The sequence below is a fragment of the Scyliorhinus canicula genome, chromosome 6 (genome assembly GCF_902713615.1).
Source record: "Scyliorhinus canicula chromosome 6, sScyCan1.1, whole genome shotgun sequence".
Taxonomy (NCBI): Eukaryota; Metazoa; Chordata; class Chondrichthyes; order Carcharhiniformes; family Scyliorhinidae; genus Scyliorhinus; species Scyliorhinus canicula.
Window position 1 is genome coordinate 206,869,304 of NC_052151.1, and position 18,454 is coordinate 206,887,757.

The following is an 18,454-nucleotide window of genomic DNA, read 5'->3' on the forward strand; positions in this document are numbered from 1 at the left end:
TTAGGGTTTCATCGGGAGAGCTGTATTCAGTCTGTATTCAGGTTTAGACAGCAGAGAGTGTTAGCAATGTTTGTGTGGTGATAGACAGCTGGCATTTAATAGATTGGGTGGATGGGGAGGAAGCTGAATTCATGGTTGAACTGGACAACAAAGTTCCACACATCTGGATTGAGCCTGAAGTGGCAGTGGGGAGACTGGTGTAATCCAGGTCGTCATTGTGATCATGTCTGTGGGAGACAGAGGTCAGCCTAATTTTGGCTGAAATTTCTTGAGAGTAAATGTTGTTTCATCCGGATCACAAAGCTGGTTCAACAGCTGGAGAACAGCAACACCCTGGCAGTGATAGAGGATGTAGAGAATGTGGTTGTCCTGCCTGTGGAAGCTGTTCACAATCTTCCTGATGACCTGGGAGAGTTTACACATCCGGGAAATGTTCAGAGTTCCGTCAAATATGGACAGGAGGAGAAACTATTCAATAATACTCCTCAAGCCAACTGAAAAATGATCTGTTACAGGATTTAGAGAGGAAAAAGCGATGGAGACTCCCATTGCCGTTTCTCAACCTATGTTATTCCCAAAGCTTGTCCTCAAGGGTTTGGACAATAGGGGGCAGCACGGTAGCATGGTGGTTAGCATAAATGCTTCACAGCTCCAGGGTCCCAGGTTCGGTTCCCGGCTGGGTCACTGTCTGTGCGGAGTCTGCACGTCCTCCCCGTGTGTGCGTGGGTTTCCTCCGGGTGCTCCGGTTTCCTCCCACAGTCCAAAGATGTGCGGGTTAGGTGGATTGGCCATGTTAAATTGCCCGTAGTGTCCTAAAAGTAAGGGGGGGGGGGTTGTTGGGTTACGGGTATAGGGTGGATACGTGGGTTTGAGTAGGGTGATCATTGCTCGGCACAACATCGAGGGCTGAAGGGCCTGTTCTGTGCTGTACTGTTCTATGTTCTATGTTCTATCTGTCTCTGGACACTGTAACAACAATGAAATGAGGGAGGAGTTAACAGTGAATTCAAATTGATGTTTCTCCAGCTGTGCCGCATTTTCAATGGTGCCCGAGGAAGCTGCCAAGTCCCTCTCTGAGATCTTTCTCTGATCCAGCTTCTCAGAGGGACTGGCAACAGAGCGAAGGAATAACAAGACAGCTAATTAGTTTTCACCCCACAGGAAAATCATTCAATCCTGGGGGTTGTTGAAAGAGTGGCCAGAATGATACAGCCAAGGGAATGTCGCAGATGGCTGTAAAGGAAATGTACTCACACGTTTCACACTTGTTGATAGAGAAACCTGACACTCAATCCCTAGAGTGGAACAAATTCTATTATTTATTTATGCCACTGTCTTCTTTTTCCAGTCAACATTCAACTCTTGTTAAACTTTCCCTTTTATCCTGCTGCATATTAATGACTCAATGAAGGATCCGGTTTTATTGTAGTCAAATATGTTGACAATGCAAAGAATGGTCGGAATGCAATTTACGAGGATGAGACAGGAGTCTGCGAACAGTTAGATATATTCAGTCAGCAAAGAAAAAAATGGCAAATTGAGTGTAATATGGGAAAACGTGAATTTATCACTTTGGTTGGAATAATAAAGGACTATTGAAATGTGGGGATAGAGTTCAGAATGCTGCAATGCAATGGAATCTAGGGGTCTTTGTACATAAATGATAACAAATGACCATGCAGGTCCATTGCATAATTAGGGAGGCAAATGGAATTTGGGACGTTATTGCAAGGGAGCTGGCGTATAAAAGTAAGAAACCGTGCTGCAACTACACAGGGCTTTGGTTTGACTGCACTGTGAGGAGGGATTCACTTTCATCAGGGGCAGTTCACATAATGTTCACCAAACTGATTCTTGGGATGAAGGAGTTGACTTACGAGGGAGAGTTGGACAGGTTAAGCCCATTATCACTGGAGTTTAAAAGAATGAAAGGTCTGATTGAAATATATATAAAAATAAGAGAATGTTTCCCTTCCAGAAAGAGGGTGGTGCTTTTTCAAAATAGCGCCCCCTCCCCGAGATTAAGAGGATCTTCTTTTTCTGTCAGAGACATGCTACTTTATGAAATTCTCTAATTTACAGAGCAATGGAGACTGGATATCACATTGAATTGGCAACATATCATCCTGAATTAATGTCTGCAGCTGAAGAAATGCCTCTCTGCTCCCTTAACTACAGAATCTTCTGTCATCGCTGCATCTTAAACATAAGAACATAACATAAGAATGAGGAGCAAGAGCAGGCCATCTGGCCCCTCGAGCCTGCTCCGCCATTCAATGAGATCACGGCTGATCTTTTGTGGAGTTAGCTCCACTTTCCCGCCCGAACCCTTTATTCCTTTATCCTTCAAAAAACTATCTATCTTTATCTTGAAAACATTTAATGAAGGAGCCTCAACTGCTTCACGAGGCAAGGAATTCCACTGATTCACAACCCTTTGGGTGAAGAAGTTCCTCCAAAACTCAGTCCTAAATCTATTTCCCCTTATTTTGAGGCAGTGCCCCCTAGTTCTGCTTTCACCCGCCAGTAGAAACAACCTGCAGCATCTATCCTATCTATTCCTTTCATAATTTTATTTTTCTATAAGATCTCCCTTCATCTTTCTAAATTCCAATGTGTACAGTCCCAGTCTGCTCAACCTCTCCTCGTAATCCAACCCCCTCAACTCTGGGATTAACCTAGTGAATATCCTCTGCACACCTTCCAGCGCCAGTACGTCCTACTATCTTAATCTACCTCCTGCCAAATGAACAGCTAAAGCCTTGATTTAACCCAGACTACAATCCCTGGTTGAACCATCAGTGTCACCAGTAGTCAGGCCTGAATACTGGCTGTAGAGTGAGATGTACTGAGGAGATTGCTGCACTGCTGGTGTTGTTCTGACAGCCTGCTGCTCACACATTCCCCATGAAGAATGACAGTAGAGACTGAATCAACATCAGTTTGGGGCATTGTGGTGAACCACTGTGCACCTGTATTAGGGGATGTAAGGTAGGATACACTACAAGTTCGGCGGTAGCCCCTGCCGGCTAGCTCCGCCCACAAGGAGCTGTATAATTATGTGTGTCCTTCTCCTGATCAGCCATTTCGCCAGCTGCAGCAGGAGGCCACACATCTGACTGTAATAAAGCCACAGTTGTACCAATCTGAGTCTTTCATGCAAATTGATCGTGCATCAATGTATTACAGTCAGATTTTTCGACATTATGGACATCAGGATCAAACCAGATCGCCTGCAGCAGGATCCACACTCGCCAGACGCCAGAAAGGACTTTAATCACTGGCTGGCTTGTTTTGATGCCTACATCAAAGCTGCGACCCCCGCGCCGATGGAAGCTCAGAAAATTCAAGTTATATACTCCAGGTTGAGCTCCAGCATGTTCCTGTTGATCTAAGATGCCCCAAGTTACGCTGAAGTGATGGCACTCCTAAAAGAGAACTACGCTCAGAAGACAAACACACTCTTCGCAAGGCATGTACTCGCCACTCGGGTACAACTACCTGGTGATCAAACACTTCTGGCGGGCTCTTATCCCACTCGTACGGGACTGTGACTGTCAGGCCATCACGGCCACTTAACATTCTAACCTCCTGATGTGTGACGCTTTCGTAACAGGGATTAGGTCGAAATCCATCCGACAACGACTGCTGGAAGGGGCCACGCTTGACCTAATGGAGACAAAAATGTTAGCGCTCTCCATGACGGTCGCATCTCGAAACATCCAAGCCTACCCCGCTCGCTGCGCAGCCCACCCCTCCTGCCCCTCTTGGACCCTGCAAATGACCCCCCTGGCTGGGGTCCCTCCTAATCAATACACTTGCACCACCCACCATAACACGTACCCTGTGGGTCCCTGCTGCTACTTCTTTGGCCAGCAGAAGCACCCCTGCCAACGCTACCCAGCCCAAACCGTCACTTGCAAATCCTGCGGTAAAAAGGACCACTTCGCAGCTGTGTGCCAGGCCCGCGCAGCCGCTGCTATCGCGCCCGCAATCGCCCCCTCCCCCCGGCCGAACGCACAATGGGCACCGCCATCGTCTCCCCCCGGGTCCATGTGACCAGTGGGTGCCGCCACCTTCTCCTCCTAGGTCCACGTGTGGCCCTTGGGCGCCACCATCTTGCCCCGCCCCCACAACGTGCGCTCCATGGACACTGTCATCTTGTTCCCAACAGGCCCTCCAGACACTGCCATACAGTATTGTCTCCCCCACGGGACAGGAACGCTGGATTCAGGTCACCGACGCTCCCCATCTGAATCCTCGGACGCCAACCCGCAGCTCGCCTCGATGACACTGGACCAGTCCCGCCCTCACAACCTGGCCACCGCTTCAACAACAGTGAAAATGAATGGCCACGCGACCTCTTGCCTGCTGGACTCAGGGAGCATTGAAAGCTTCATTCACCCAGACACAGTAAGGCACTGCTCCCTCGCAGTCCACCCCGCCAACCAACGGATCTCCCTGGCCTCCGGATGCCACTCTGTCTCGATCCGAGGGTTCTGTGTGGTCAATCTCACTGTCCAGGACGTAGAATTCAGCGGTTTCCAGCTCTACGTCCTCCCCAACCTCTGCGCTGCACTATTGCTGGGTCTGGATTTTCAGTGTAATCTCCAGAGCCTAACCCTCAAATTCGGTGGGCCCCTACCTCCATTCACCGTTTGCGACCTCACAACCCTCAAGGTTGACCCCCCCTCCCTCTTTGCCAATCTAACTGCGGATTGCAAGCCCGTCGCCACCAGGAGCAGACGGTACAGCGCCCAGGACAAGGCCTTCATCAGGTCCGAGGTCCAGCGGCTGCTTCAGCAGGGTATTATCGAGGCCAGCAATAGCCCCTGGAGAGCCCAAATGGTATTGGTTAAAACTGGGGAGAAACACAGAATTGTCGTGGACTACAGCCAGACCATCAATCGTTACACGCAGCTCGATGCGTACCCCCTCCCATGCACATCTGATATGGTCAATCAGGTTGCACAGTACCGGGTCTTCTCATCAAAAATAGACGTGAAATCCGCCTACCACCAGCTCCCCATCTGTAAATCGGACCGTCCATACACTGCCTTCGAGGCGGACGGTCGGCTCAATCAATTTCTTAGGGTTCTCTTCGGCGTCACTAACGGGTCTCGGTCTTCCAAAGGGAGATAGACCGAATGGTTGACCGGTACTGTCTGCGTACCATGTTTCCGTACCTGGACAATATCACCATCTGTGGCCATGACCAGCAGGACCACAACGCCAGCCTCTCTAAATTTCTCCGCACCACCACTCTCCTCAATCTTACATACAACAAGGAGAAGTGTGTGTTCCGCACGACCCGTCTAGCCATCCTCAGCTATGTAGTCCAAAGCGGACTCCTGGGGCCCGATCCTGACCGCATGCGCCCCCTCATGGAGCTCCCCCTCCCCCACTGCCCCAAGGCCCTCAAACGCTGCCTTGGGTTCTTCTCCTACTACGCCCAGTGGGTCTAAACTACACGGACAAGGCCCGCCCACTCATACAGTCCAACCAATTGCCCCTCACAGCCGAGGCACAACATGCATTCGCCCGTATTAGAGCAGACATAGCCAAGGCCGGGATGCACGCAATAGATGAGACACTGCCCTTTCAAGTAGAAAGCGATGCTTCAGATGTCGCCCTCGCCGCCACTCTAAACCAGGCAGTCAGACCCGTAGCATTCTTCTCCCGCACCCTTCATGCCTCTGAAATTTGGCACTCATCCGTTGAAAAAGAGGCCCAAGCTATCGTTGAAGTTGTGCGGCATTGGAAGCATTACCTGGCCGTCAGGAGATTCACTCTCCTCACTGACCAAAGGTCGGTAGCTTTCATGTTCAAGAACACCCACCGGGGCAAGATCAAAAATGATAAAATCTTGCGGTGGAGAATCGAGCTCTCCACCTATAATTACGAGATTTTGTATCGCCCGGCAAGCTCAATGAGCCCCCAGACGCCCTCTCCCGGGCACTGCACGACAGCCTTTGTCACCCAGGGGTCACTCGATTCTACCACCTCGTCAAAGCCTGCAATCTGCCCTACTCCGTCGAGGGCGTACGGACAGTCACCAGAGACTGCCAGGTCTGTGCGGAGTGCAAGCCACACCTCTTCCGGCCGGACCGTGCGCGCCTGGTGAAAGCGTCCCGCCCCTTTGAACGCCTCAGCATGGATTTCCCCTCCCCTCCACCGACCGCAACATATATATCCTCCGTGTGGTCGATGAATTCTCCAGGTTTCCCTTCGTCATCCCATGCCCCGATGTGACGTCTGCCACCATCATCAAGGCCCTCAACACCATTATCGCCCTGTTCGGTTTCCCCGCCTACATCCACAGTGACAGGGGATCCTCATTCATGAGCGATGAGCTGCATCAGTTCCTGCTCAGCAGGGGTATCGCCTCCAGCAGGACGACCAGCTACAACACCTGGGGAAACGGGCAGGTAGAGAGGGAGAACGGAACGGTTTGGAGGGCCGTCCAGCTGGCCCTACGGTCCAGAAACCACTCGCTGGCAGGAGGTCCTCCCTGATGCACTACACTCCATAAGGTCTCGACTGTGCACCGCGACAAATAACACACCCCATGAATGTTTTTACCTTCCCCAGGAAGTCCACATCCGGGGTTTCGCTCCCGACTTGGCTCGCAGCTCCAGGACCAGTCCACCGTTATGACGATTCCAGCGACGAACCGTCAAACAACCGGACTGACTTAATCTCTGATGGGAACCGGACTACCAAAATGGACATATTTTTTTCACCTCCCCACTGTAAATTATTTGTAAATCTGTATATAGTTGCACGCCACCCCCGCCAGACTAAGTTTTAACAGGGGGTGAATGTGGTGAACCACTGTGCTCCTGTATTAGGGGATGTAAGGTCGGACCTACACTATAGGTTTGCCGGTATCCCCTGCCGGCTAGCTCCACCCACAAGGAGCCGTATAAATATGCGTGTCCTTCTCCTGATCAGCCATTTCGCCAGCTGCAGCAGGAGGCCAAGCATCTGACTGTAATAAAGTCACAGTTGTACCAATCTGAGTCTTTTGTGCAATTGATCGTGCATCAGGCATATATAATAATGAGGATCGAGCTGGAAGTGGCTCGGAAGGACATGTCTGTTGTCATAAGGGTCAATAACTGGGGCCCAAGATATGAAGGATTAAAGTCAGAGTTTTCACAGCACAACAAGAGATCCTTCAGACAATCGTATCTGAGCAATTATCAAACACCTATTTACTCTAATTCCATTTTCCAACACTTGATCCATTACCTTGTATGCTATGGCATGTCAAATGCTCACCTCAAGACTTCTGAAATTCTCTGCTTCGGTCACTGTCTGAGTGGAGTCTGCACTTTCTCCCTGTGTCGGCGTGGGTTTCTTCCGGGTGTTCCGGTTTCCTCCCACAAGTCCCGAAAGACACGCTGTTAAGTGAATTGGACATTCTGAATTCTCTCTGTGTAATCGAACAGGTGCCGGATTGTAGCGCCTAAGGGCTTTTCACAGTAACTTCATTACAGTGTTAATGTATGCCTACTTGTGACAATAAAGATTATTATTACAAATGTTGTGAGAGTTCCTGCCTCTACCACGCTTTCAGTCAGTGAGTTAGAAGGCAGAAAAGGATTCTATTGACCCAGGTGCACAAAGTGTTTTGAATTCACTGTTTTAAGGTTTGATAGGCGCAGAAGCCTTTATAAAATAGCTTTGGCTATTCGGCTGAAGGCCAACAACCAATACAGGGTTATAGACCAAGGACTGGAAAGTGGGTTGAGACTGGTGGCCTTTTTTCCAACAGCACCGACACATTGGGCTGAGTGGTCTGCTTCAGTGCTGTAAATTTTCTGCTTCTATGAGCAGTTGTGTTTTCTTCTCCTCACTGGACAGACTGAGCCCTAGATCTGTCCTTGGACACCTGCAGTTCAGCTGTTCCTGACCTAAACTGTCACTGGTTCAGTTCCCAGTACTTAACAGACTCTTGCCAGAGACCACATCCTGTAGATCTTTATGTACATTGTATTTACATTCCTATTCGTTCATTGACATCTGCAGCACGGCTCATTCATGCAGATGGATTTATATTGTTTTCCCACCAGTTGTTAGTTGTGGCTCAATAGCAGCACAATCACTTCTGAACCAGAGGGCTGCAAACTCCTGTTGATTTCATGTTGATATTCAGAGTCCCAACAGAGCAAAGGAGCTGATCAACCTTTACACCCCTTACCTTAAGTCGTCACAAAGGAAGCATTGCGTCTGAGTTTCACTCCTCCCACCCCACCCCGCAGCCTACATCTAAAAGTGAATGATTCCCAACAGTGTTTGGCTGAATTGTCTGATAGTTTCATAGAATTTTTGATAAAATTTACAGTGCAGAAGGTGGCCATTCGGCCCATCGAGTCTGCACCGGCTCTTGGAAAGAGCACCCTTCCCAACCGCACACCTCCACCATATCCCCATAACCCAGTAACCCCACCCAACACTAAGGGCAATTTTGGACAGGCAAGTTAGCATGGCCAATCCACCTAACCTGCACATCTTTGGACTGTGGGAGGAAACCGGAGCACCGGAGGAAACCCACGTACACACGGGGAGAATGTGCAGACTCCGCACAGACAGTGACTCAAGCCAGGAATCGAACCTGGGACCCTGAAGCTGTGAAGCAATTGTGCTAATCACTGTGCTACCGTGCTGCCCTGCCGTCCAGTTTCCACTCAGTCGGCGTTAACTTCACCAACGCTCAATTCAAAACCTCCTATGTGAATGAATTAACCCTTTCTTGTTAAATCTTCAAGGAACAAGTCCGAGAGAAAATCATCCACTGCGAATGTTTAATTGACTCAATAACATGATCACCACAACTTGATCACTGAATAGAAGAATTACTTTTTAAAAGTGTACATAGGGTCACCAAGCAATATTATTAACACATAATAGGCAGTTAATTAGCACAACAAATGGGAGAGATTGTCAGCTGTCTATCGCCATAAGAAAACATTCACTAGATCACTGATTATCAAATTATAGTTTAGGTCAGTATCTGTGATTACTGCAGATTGACAAGATTCATTTAGTATCGACTATTAATCCATTTAGTATTCAGTCTATCTAATACTGTTGATGAGGTTTCGTTTTGAGATTTTGCCCAAAACGGGGGATAGAAATGGGCCATGATTTTCATACACGGCCTGATTCTCCTTTCCATTGACTGTTCAAGTGGATACAACAGGTCCCATCCGCTCCAACACAAGGAGATATGGGGGATTCCCAGAGTCTGCATGGATATTTATCTGGTGATAAACTGACATTAGAAATCGGTGGCCTCACAGAAACCGTTCAATTTCCATTTCAAGGATCTGAAACCTGTTTTATACCCGAGTGACAAGTTTCTTTTCCATTCATTTCCCAGCTGTGGGTGTCACTATAATTCTCGACTCAAACTGGACTGAGATGATGCTGTTGGGCCATCTTCTTGAATTGTTCACGTATCTTGTTTGATAAAACAGGCCAGTTGAATGGATCTCATTTACTTTCCAAAAAACTCGGACAGATTCATGATCACTGACAGCAGTTTCTTTTTAAAATCCAGTTTCTATTAAAATGAATTAAAATTCTCAAACTGTCGTTTGAACTCATGTTCTCTGGATTATTAACATAACCTCTGGATTGTTAGTCCAGCAACATAACCAATGCACTCTCTGCCCCTGATAGTTGAAATATGTTCCATTAAATGGCCATTAAATCTAACTGAAATTTGTGGATTATGAACACTAACTGGGTGTGGGGATCACATCACAAAGTACAGGAAAGAGATAATAAAATGTATTTCTTTTCTTCCTGTTACCTGTTCATTTCACTATATCTGAATTAATTCCTTATTACTACATGGTAATTAATTTGAAATTTCAGAGTCGTGATTTTTTTTCCTCAAACTATAGAGTCTTATCAGAAAATCAGATAGGAAATCAGACAGAAATGTTCATTGAATGGAGCACTGGTGATTCTAAATTGAAATGTTTATGATTGAAATATTCAAACTATCACTTTCCGTCCCGATCTGGATTCCTGCAGTAACTTCAGTTGTTCTTTTCCATTTGGACTGAATTTATTATCCCCCAGGCTGAAAAAGATTAAAGATCAATCAGGAAATAAGCACATTGAAGAACAGTGAAAGTAACAGTATTACGATCCCAGGCCAGACCCCAACAGTGGCTCGGTTACTGGACAGAAATCCCAACATTGTATTTTAATTTTGTAAGACTGTGAGGAAAGGATACTTTGCTCCAGGGGTGATCTCATGAAGAAATAGGGATATGGTGTATTAAAACAAACTTTATTACTAACACAGTATTAAAATATCTTTAACATCACACCAGAAAATTACTTACAATCACTCCTTAAAGATTGCTAATCAATGCCGGACATAGTAACCCGAAACGGCAAATCACAGTTCTCTATTGCCTCGACAGCGCCAATGCATTCCAGAACACACGTACAGTAAATACCGTTTGATGGGCTCCTTGAGGAGGAGGAAGCTACGGAGCCTGTCCCAGAAGAACAGGACGCAGCTGCCCAGGATGGAGAATCGGCTGCCAAACAGGCCGAGAAGAAGGAGCTGCATTGGAGGCGCTACATGAGGTCTCAAGTGCACTGGCAGCGCCTGTCATTCGAGGCCCTGCCGTATCGGCATGCCGTTGAAGATTCTGGCTGAGCAGGGAGACAGTGTGACATATCTGTCATATCATGGCGCACCTGGCACCGCGGGAGTATGGGGGGAGTAAAACCCGCTCCCGGTGTCCGTCAAGGTGATGGTCGCCCTGGATTTTTACGTCATAGGCGTCTTCCAGTGGGGACCTGTCCTGGATCTCAGAGCTCAGTGTACAGGTGCACCCGTGCTGTCGCGGAGGACCTATATGCCCAGTCGGCACAATAAATCCACTTCAATGTGGACTGAGGTGATGACGCCTATCCAGGCACCACAGACTGATGCCGAGACCCACTAGAACAACGCCCATGCAGCGACCAGGGGTGTGATTGAGCGGTCTCCTGGCGTTGTGGGTCAGGTGCCTGGACCGTTCTGGAGGGACCCGTCAGTATGATGCTGAGAGGGTTGCCAGCATAGTGGTGGCCTGGTGCATCCTCCACAACATCGCAAAGCTGAGGGGCAAGGTGCTGGAGGAGGAGTATGAACACCAGTCCTCTTCCGACGAGGAGGATGCGGGGGAGAGCGAAGGTGGGCAGGGCATGGGGCCCAGGCAGGCACGAAAGGCCACACAATGTGTGCGTCAGGGCCAACGTGCATGGGATGCCCTGATCGTCTCCAGGTTCACCAACTGGGAGCATGAAGGGACCCTCCAGAGCGGTCCAGGCACCTGCAAACCCCTGCATGATACATACCTGCCACACTACAAGGTGAGGGCCCTGAGTTGGCAGTTACACCGGGTCTGGTCCATGGAGGTTGACATCCCGCTCTGCGATGAGCGCTGGTGCTCCACATCGTTTCACAACATCTGACTCCTGTCCACGGTAGTACTTTGCACCGTCCACCTGAGTGATTCCTGCATGCGAGCAAGCCATTCCATCACATGGTCACATCAGATCCCTGAGGTGACAGCTGGAGGGGGGAGGGGGGGGGGGGGGGGGGGGGGGGAGGAGAGGGGGAGCCCAGCCTACCCGCAACATCCACCCATTCCCCTCCACCCCTCGCCCTCTCTGGCCAGGTCAGACCAGACCTCCGCTCACACCCATCTGACAGAGCACCGAGGCAGCTTGTAACAGTGTAATGTGCACAACTATTTACAGAGACGTGCCCTTGCCCCTATAACTAAGCTGTGCCCTGCCAACTTAACTGGTGTCTAACGTTCTGGCCTTACGGGCCCAAACGCTACCTCTAGGTGGTACATTAAGGATGAAGGCAGCCTGCTGTGAGTCCCACCCTGTGACCTGGGTCCTCACTAGCAGCCGTCTTATGGGGCGACCGGGCCTGGAATGGCCTGCTGCTGCTCGGGTGTCCCGGTGGCCTGCTGCCGCCCTTTTCTGCTCGCTGCCCACCTGATGCACCAGGGACAGGGAGCGGGGGTGCAAGTGGGAGGTGCTGCGGTGTACCGGTACCTCCCATGCGGGAGTCACTGGCATGGACCCCATCACCTCCTCCTCTCCAGAGGTGCCTGATGGCCTCCAGGGCTACTCCATGGGACCGGGGTGCAAGCGAGATACCGCCACCGCCCTGAGGCTTTTCCACCACCTGGTGCTGCCAGTCCTGGAGACCCGCTCTGGTCTCAACCAGGGCTGCATGCACAGGGGGTGGACCATCTCTGTCTGGGACAGCACTGCATCGCCTACTGACTGTGCCACTACCTTTTGGGTTTGTGTCACATTAGCCAGTAACTGCGCCATCGCCCTCTGGGATTGGTCCTCCTCCCTCTGTGTCTGCACCTGGGCAATGCCACCGACATTCTCAGCCACAGCTCGCTGTGACTGGGTCAGACTCAGAACAGCCACTGCAATTTCCAGATGGCTCTGGCACACGGCACTGAGAGGCTTCAACCCTGTCCTGGGCCTCGGCTAAGGCCTGCACAGAATGCCCTCGACCTTGGACAAGCTTATCCATAGTCACAACTCTCGCCCCCAATGCCTTAACCACGGACGCCACACATGCGGTTTTGGCCTAGGTGGCACGCATAGTCAGCACCACCTCCTCATCCTGAATGTGGTTGGACTCATCCACCTGCGCCTGCAGGTGCTGGATGCTCGCCGACAACCCCTCACGTAGTCCCTGGCTCTGTGACTGCATCTCCACAATCGATGGGACTGTCCATTCCAGAAGCCTGAAACCCGCCTGGTCAGCAGCCAGTTCCTGGGGCCGGCCCGCCCTCCGACCGTCTGTCCCCTCGGCAGTTCCTACCTCCACCTGATATGCAGGGTCAGCTATGGGGTGCCCACCAGATCGTGTCCCAGGAGCCTCTTCACTAAAATAGCCAACTGAGGTGAGTGCCTCTGGGATGTTTCAGGGTGTTGCTGTGGAGGGAAATGTTTGTCATCCTCACACCCGAGCTCCGGGGTGTCTTCGGTCTCAGATCCATGCCTCGTGTCCGTGCTGCTGTCCTCATCACTGCTTGGCACCCGGGGCTCCGGCTGTGGAACTGGCTGGGGCAGGGTACAGAAAATGGACCCGCCCCATCACCAGCAGGCCCTGCAAGACTCAGGACAAGACTCATGATTAGACCACGGTCGAGGGAAGTTGGGGTGAGGGTAGGGATGAGGCTAAGGCTGGGGATGGGGGTGAGGGTGGTGGGGGATGAGTGTGGTGTGGGTTTGACACTTGTCATGGGGAGCCGGAACTCAGCGGGGTGACACATCCTCGCGGTGATCTCCCTTTCATCTGGGCCGCTGACCATGTCCAGGACCCTCTGCTCAGCTATAGTGAGAGCCCACAGGTCTGGCAGTCACCCTCCAGTTTTCCCCCCCTCCAGCGGCTATGGGCGGCGTTCTCCTGAGGGGATGGGGCAGTAAACGACAGTGTGAGACAGTCGGACGCACTCAGCCCAGGAGATGGGTAGCTGGTGGCTGAAGTGGCCTGGGCACCTGGCCATGGCGGCCAGTATGGGTACCAACATGCGGTGCAGGGTGGGGGTTTGGCCGCCCTCCAGGTGGGAGACAGGGTGGGGGTGGTAATGCGGTGGGGAAGGTAGGGTTACAGGTGTGTGGAACAGGGGATAATGCCAGGGGCAGTGTTGCCTCCGCACCCTGTCTGTACTGAGGAGGTTGTGCAGATTCTACGGCACTGCTGGCCGGTTTGGACGATGTTGCTGGTGGCGCTCACTGCCTTTGCCACCTACGTCCAGGCACAGTAAATGGCAACCTCCTTCCCGTATCCAGCAGGGTCTCCAGCCCGGCGTCCGAAGATCGTTGGGCCGCATGTCTTGTTGCCATCGTGTTGGTGTGTATATGAGGCTGCAGTTTGTCAGCATCCTGAGTGTCAATCGTGAATCCAGTACCGTTTCTCATTAGGATTGATTGTGTGCGAAATGTTAGACATTGTAAATCCAAGTTAATACCTGGATAACTCCACAACTAAGACCCAAATCATACCACCTTCCCCCCCCGCCCCACCAAAATACGGAACACCACCCGATTAGCACCCCATTTCGATCCAACTATCCCCAACCACCTCTACAACCCAACTACCTCCTGACCTCCACACAACTGCACCCCGACCAATTATTTTTTTATTTAACATTTAGCGTACTGATAGAAATCTAGTTTTAATATATAGTAAGTTTAAAAGGAAGAAAAGCTTCAAATTCAAAATGGCTTTTTAAAATGATTTAAGCTCAAAATGGCTTCACTAAGGTCACACAGTTCAAACAGGCAGGCAGTGAAAACTGCTGAACACGATGAGAATGATCAGATTAAAACTCCAGACACACACATTTGTTACACACTCGTTACTATATGCATCTGGGCAAAGTTCCTAGTTCAGTGGTCATGAGAACTGATACAGAGAGATGGGAATGAAATGATGCAGTCACCCAATGCTAAAAATTTGATCAAGTCATTTCTGTCGAATAAAATGAACTATAATTATTATGACCCAATCACAGTCAGAAAGGGGACAGAACATTAGCAATACCTTAAAAATAGGTGCCGATTGTGAGCAATTTCCTGTCTTTAACTATTTCCTGCGCTTTGCTCTGAAGAAGCTATTTTGTTTATTTTCAACTTCTCTGTATCGTGTATTTTAATTTGAAGAAATCATCAAGAACTGTAATTTGTATTGAATTTGACTCAGTCACCTGTGTTTGCTTGCACAAAATGAACTTTTAAAAACTCTGTATTTGCAAGCAAACTGACTTGATGCGAGACATCTGCAAAACAACTGAATAAAGCTTGAATTTACTTCATGCATGAAGCTCAGTTTTATAGTTCTGTCGAGTAATGTATCATGCGGTGACACATAAGATATATTGACCAAAGTACAGATCTATCAAGTGCCCAATTCATTTTTTTCAATTAAGGGACAATTTATTGTAGCGAATCCACCTACACTACACATATTTGGGTTATGGGGACTAAACCGACGCAAACACGGGGAGAATGTGCAAACTCCACACGGACAGTGACCCAGAACTGGAATAGAGCCAGGATCTCGGCGCCGTGAGGCAGCAATACTAACCACTGTGCCATCGTGCTGCCCTCCACCCTGACCAATTCTGACTAAACGCCCCAACTTGACTACCCAACCCAACTAATGTCAGACCTGACTATGCCGCTGAGCAATCCCAATTAACACCCGGACTGACCCACTGCTGATCCAACCATCTTTACCTACCTCACTCAAAACCCATCACAGCCCCACCACTCGACCAGTCCCCTGACCATCCCAGACTATCTATCTCCATACCACCTTCGTGTTCCTCCAACTAACCACATGACCTGATACAACTACTCCCCAGGCACTCTTCCAACATCCCCAACCATTCTCTGACTTACCTTCCTCTCCCAGCCCTGCAGCAAACCCTCTCACTCAGTCATTAACTAACAGTAATTAAAATGCCGGTCCTTTAACATTACCATATGGCAGTTAGTGCTGTAAATAGGGTGAGTCCCATCTCTTTGCTGATGGGGACCTCTGGGGTCACCGTGCTGAAGATCCCAAAATAAATATGCAGCAGTATCAGAGAATCCACTTATCATTGTCGCTGCTTGGAAGATTAGGCCAATTTATATTTTAAAATCCCATTTATATTTTAATTGCAACACTAAAAATTAACACAAACACTCACTTGATCTGGCACAGATTCCTGCAGGTCAGCATGAGGTCACGGAGAGCGGGGACAGATTGGTCTGTGAAGGAATTTGCCTGCAGGTTCAGATGTGTCAGTGACTCCTTGGTACGAAGAGCGGAGGCAAGATCCTCGGCACCAGAATCTGTGAGGCTGTTTTCATACAGACTGGGGATCAGAGGAAGAAAAATAAATCCCCTGTTCATTAATAACAGTATGAGACAGCAAAAACCAACATCTTTCATTCAGATGGAAGGAAAATATTATTAATGCTGTAAAATAGAATACGTAAATAGAATATGCTGGAAAAACTCAGCAGGTCAGGCAAGTGTTTGTGAAGAGAGAGAATGGCAGAGTATCAATTACAGCTTTCAAGGTCACTGGAGATTGCACATTCTCCCCGTGTCTATGTGGGTCTCAACCCCACAACCCAAAGATATGCAGGGTAGGTGGATTGGTCACGCTAAATTGCCCCTTAATTGGAAAAAAATAATTGGTTACTCTATATTGAAAAAAATCATTACAGCTTTCATTGGAACTGGGAAATGACAGGATTTAAGCAATTCCAGTTGCTGGGGGTGGATGATAGTGGGAGAAAGGAAATAACAGAATGGAATTGCAGGAGTTGTTAAATGACAAAAGGAATGATGGGACAAGCCAAAAGTACAGGATCCCTATGTCTTTGCCTTAGGTCACCAGGGATGGGCATGAGATGGCCAGTGACACAGGAATAGTTTGTAGTCATGCCGTCCCGTTATTCCGCACTGCAGGAGGGCCTGAAACCCCCTCTCCCCCAGTTGTCCTTGATCCTCCCCTGGCTCCAGCCCCATGGGTTCCCAGCTACTAGATTTGCCCCACCCCCTTCCCCAAGGCATACTACGTGCAGGTGATGGGTGTGAGCATGCACTCAACAGTCAAAATATAGCACAGATTGCTAGCACCAGAGCTGAGCTCACAGCAGGTTATCATCACCCTCCTGCCTCGTATATTGACCCGCTGACAGTGCCGACACAGGCCTATCAACCTGGAGTGATGTAACACAGACCCTAGAGAGTGGAACTGGATGATTTGGGGAGGGGGAAGCGGCAGGTAATGGGTAGGTGGTTGCAGAATGAATGGTCCAGGGGGGTGGGGGGAAACTGTGGGTGGGAGAGGGAGAGTTGATGGACGAAACCACGACCTATGAGAAGCGGGTGAGGATGAGGGCCTCCCTGGTCCTCCGAGGCTGCCTATTCTCCGCCCTCTGGCTAGTCACCCCTGGCTCATACCCGTCCTGGCTCAGCTCCTTCTCGTCCAACTTATCGGAGGTGGTGGCAAGTCCTCCTCCTCCTCCACCTCCAACACTTCGTTCCTCTGCTGTGCCAGGTTGTGGAGGGCACAGCAGACCACCACAAAGTACGCATCCCTCTGTGGGTTGTAGTGCAGTACACCACTAGAGCGTTTGAGTCATCGGAACGCATTATAAGCAGTCCGATGCACCGTTCAATGACAGCCGGGTGGCCAGGCGGGCCTCATTATATTGGGTCTCCATATCGGTCACCGGCCTCCCTACTGGCATCATTAGCCAGGCCCTAAGTGGGTACCACTTATTCCACAAGGGCCACCCTGGGGTGTCCCTCAAAGATGCTTGAGATCTCTGACTGGCCCAAGATGTAGCTGATGTGCACACTCTCTGGGAAGTGTGCACATACGTGCACGAACTTCAGGTTGTGGTCGCATACAAGTTGAATGCTTAGGGAGCGGAACCCCTTCCTGTTGATGAAGGGCACTCCCGGACCGCCTGGTGCATTCAAGGTGACATGAGTGCCATTTGTTACCTGGTGGACCTGGGGCATCCCGGCGGTGGTGGAGAATCTTACTGCCTTGATGGGCTTAGTCCAGGTTAAAGCTTATATAGGCAGCTGCCTGGGCAAACATGGCATCTGTGACTTTACTTGTGGGCTGTTGGTTGGGAAATGCCGCACAAGTGCCCACAAGCCCTGTTAGAATCCTGAAGAGTAGAAATCAGGGTTGCGGTGACTTTGACGGCCACCAGGAGAGGGTGTCCTACTCCTCTACGTGGTGCCAAATCCATAAGGACATAGCAAAGGTGCCACACCGTCTCCGTGCTGAGGTAGAGCCTCCTGCGGCACATGCTGTCGCCTGTGCACCCTAGGCTGTATCACCAGCCTCCCTTTCACGGTCCATCCCTTGTCTGTTGGGTGGTCAGGTCCTCAGATTGTGGGACGGGGTCCTGTACATGGCCCGCTGTCTTGAGCCTTTGTCGGCACTGCTGTCGCTGACTTCTCCGATGCCTGGTCACCTGGTTTGCCAATGCCGCCATGAGGGCAGCTTGACATGGCCCAATATATCATCCATAATGTAATATCTAAGGAATTGGAGCGAGTAGGAGACTGACAATCAGCTTTGGTTCCACCCCGATATTCTTGGATCCCCAAGCCTCCTCCACTCTCACAACCCCTGCCATCCCTCAGGGTGCCATCCAACATTCCTTGCACACGCAACCTTGGCTGCAGTAGTGGCCCCTGGGCACCGGACCCTGTACCCCAGACACCAGCTGGAGACGTAACCTTGACCGGTTCCCTCCCTGGTCGACACACCCATCTATTGGTTGCGGGGATGTCCCCAGTGCTGGGGCCCAGTCCTTGGGTGTTCGAATGTTGACTGCCTCTGTGGTGTTGATGCATCAG

The 18,454-nt window shown here is 50.0% G+C and overlaps 1 protein-coding gene across 4 annotated transcripts in view; it reads right to left on the reverse strand.

Moving 5' to 3' along the window:
* Nucleotides 1–8,804: 8,804 nt before the first annotated feature.
* LOC119967830 (NACHT, LRR and PYD domains-containing protein 3-like) overlaps nucleotides 8,805–18,454 on the reverse strand; it is a 78,573-nt gene continuing 68,923 nt past the window's right edge. For all 4 annotated transcript variants that reach the window (XM_038800859.1, XM_038800861.1, XM_038800860.1 and 1 more), the window contains 2 exons: nucleotides 15,765–15,932; nucleotides 8,805–10,099 (listed from right to left, as the gene is read on the reverse strand). In XM_038800859.1, coding sequence (XP_038656787.1) covers nucleotides 10,012–10,099; nucleotides 15,765–15,932 — 256 coding nt within the window. In that variant the 3' untranslated portion in view covers nucleotides 8,805–10,011. The remainder of the gene's footprint in view (nucleotides 10,100–15,764; nucleotides 15,933–18,454) is intronic.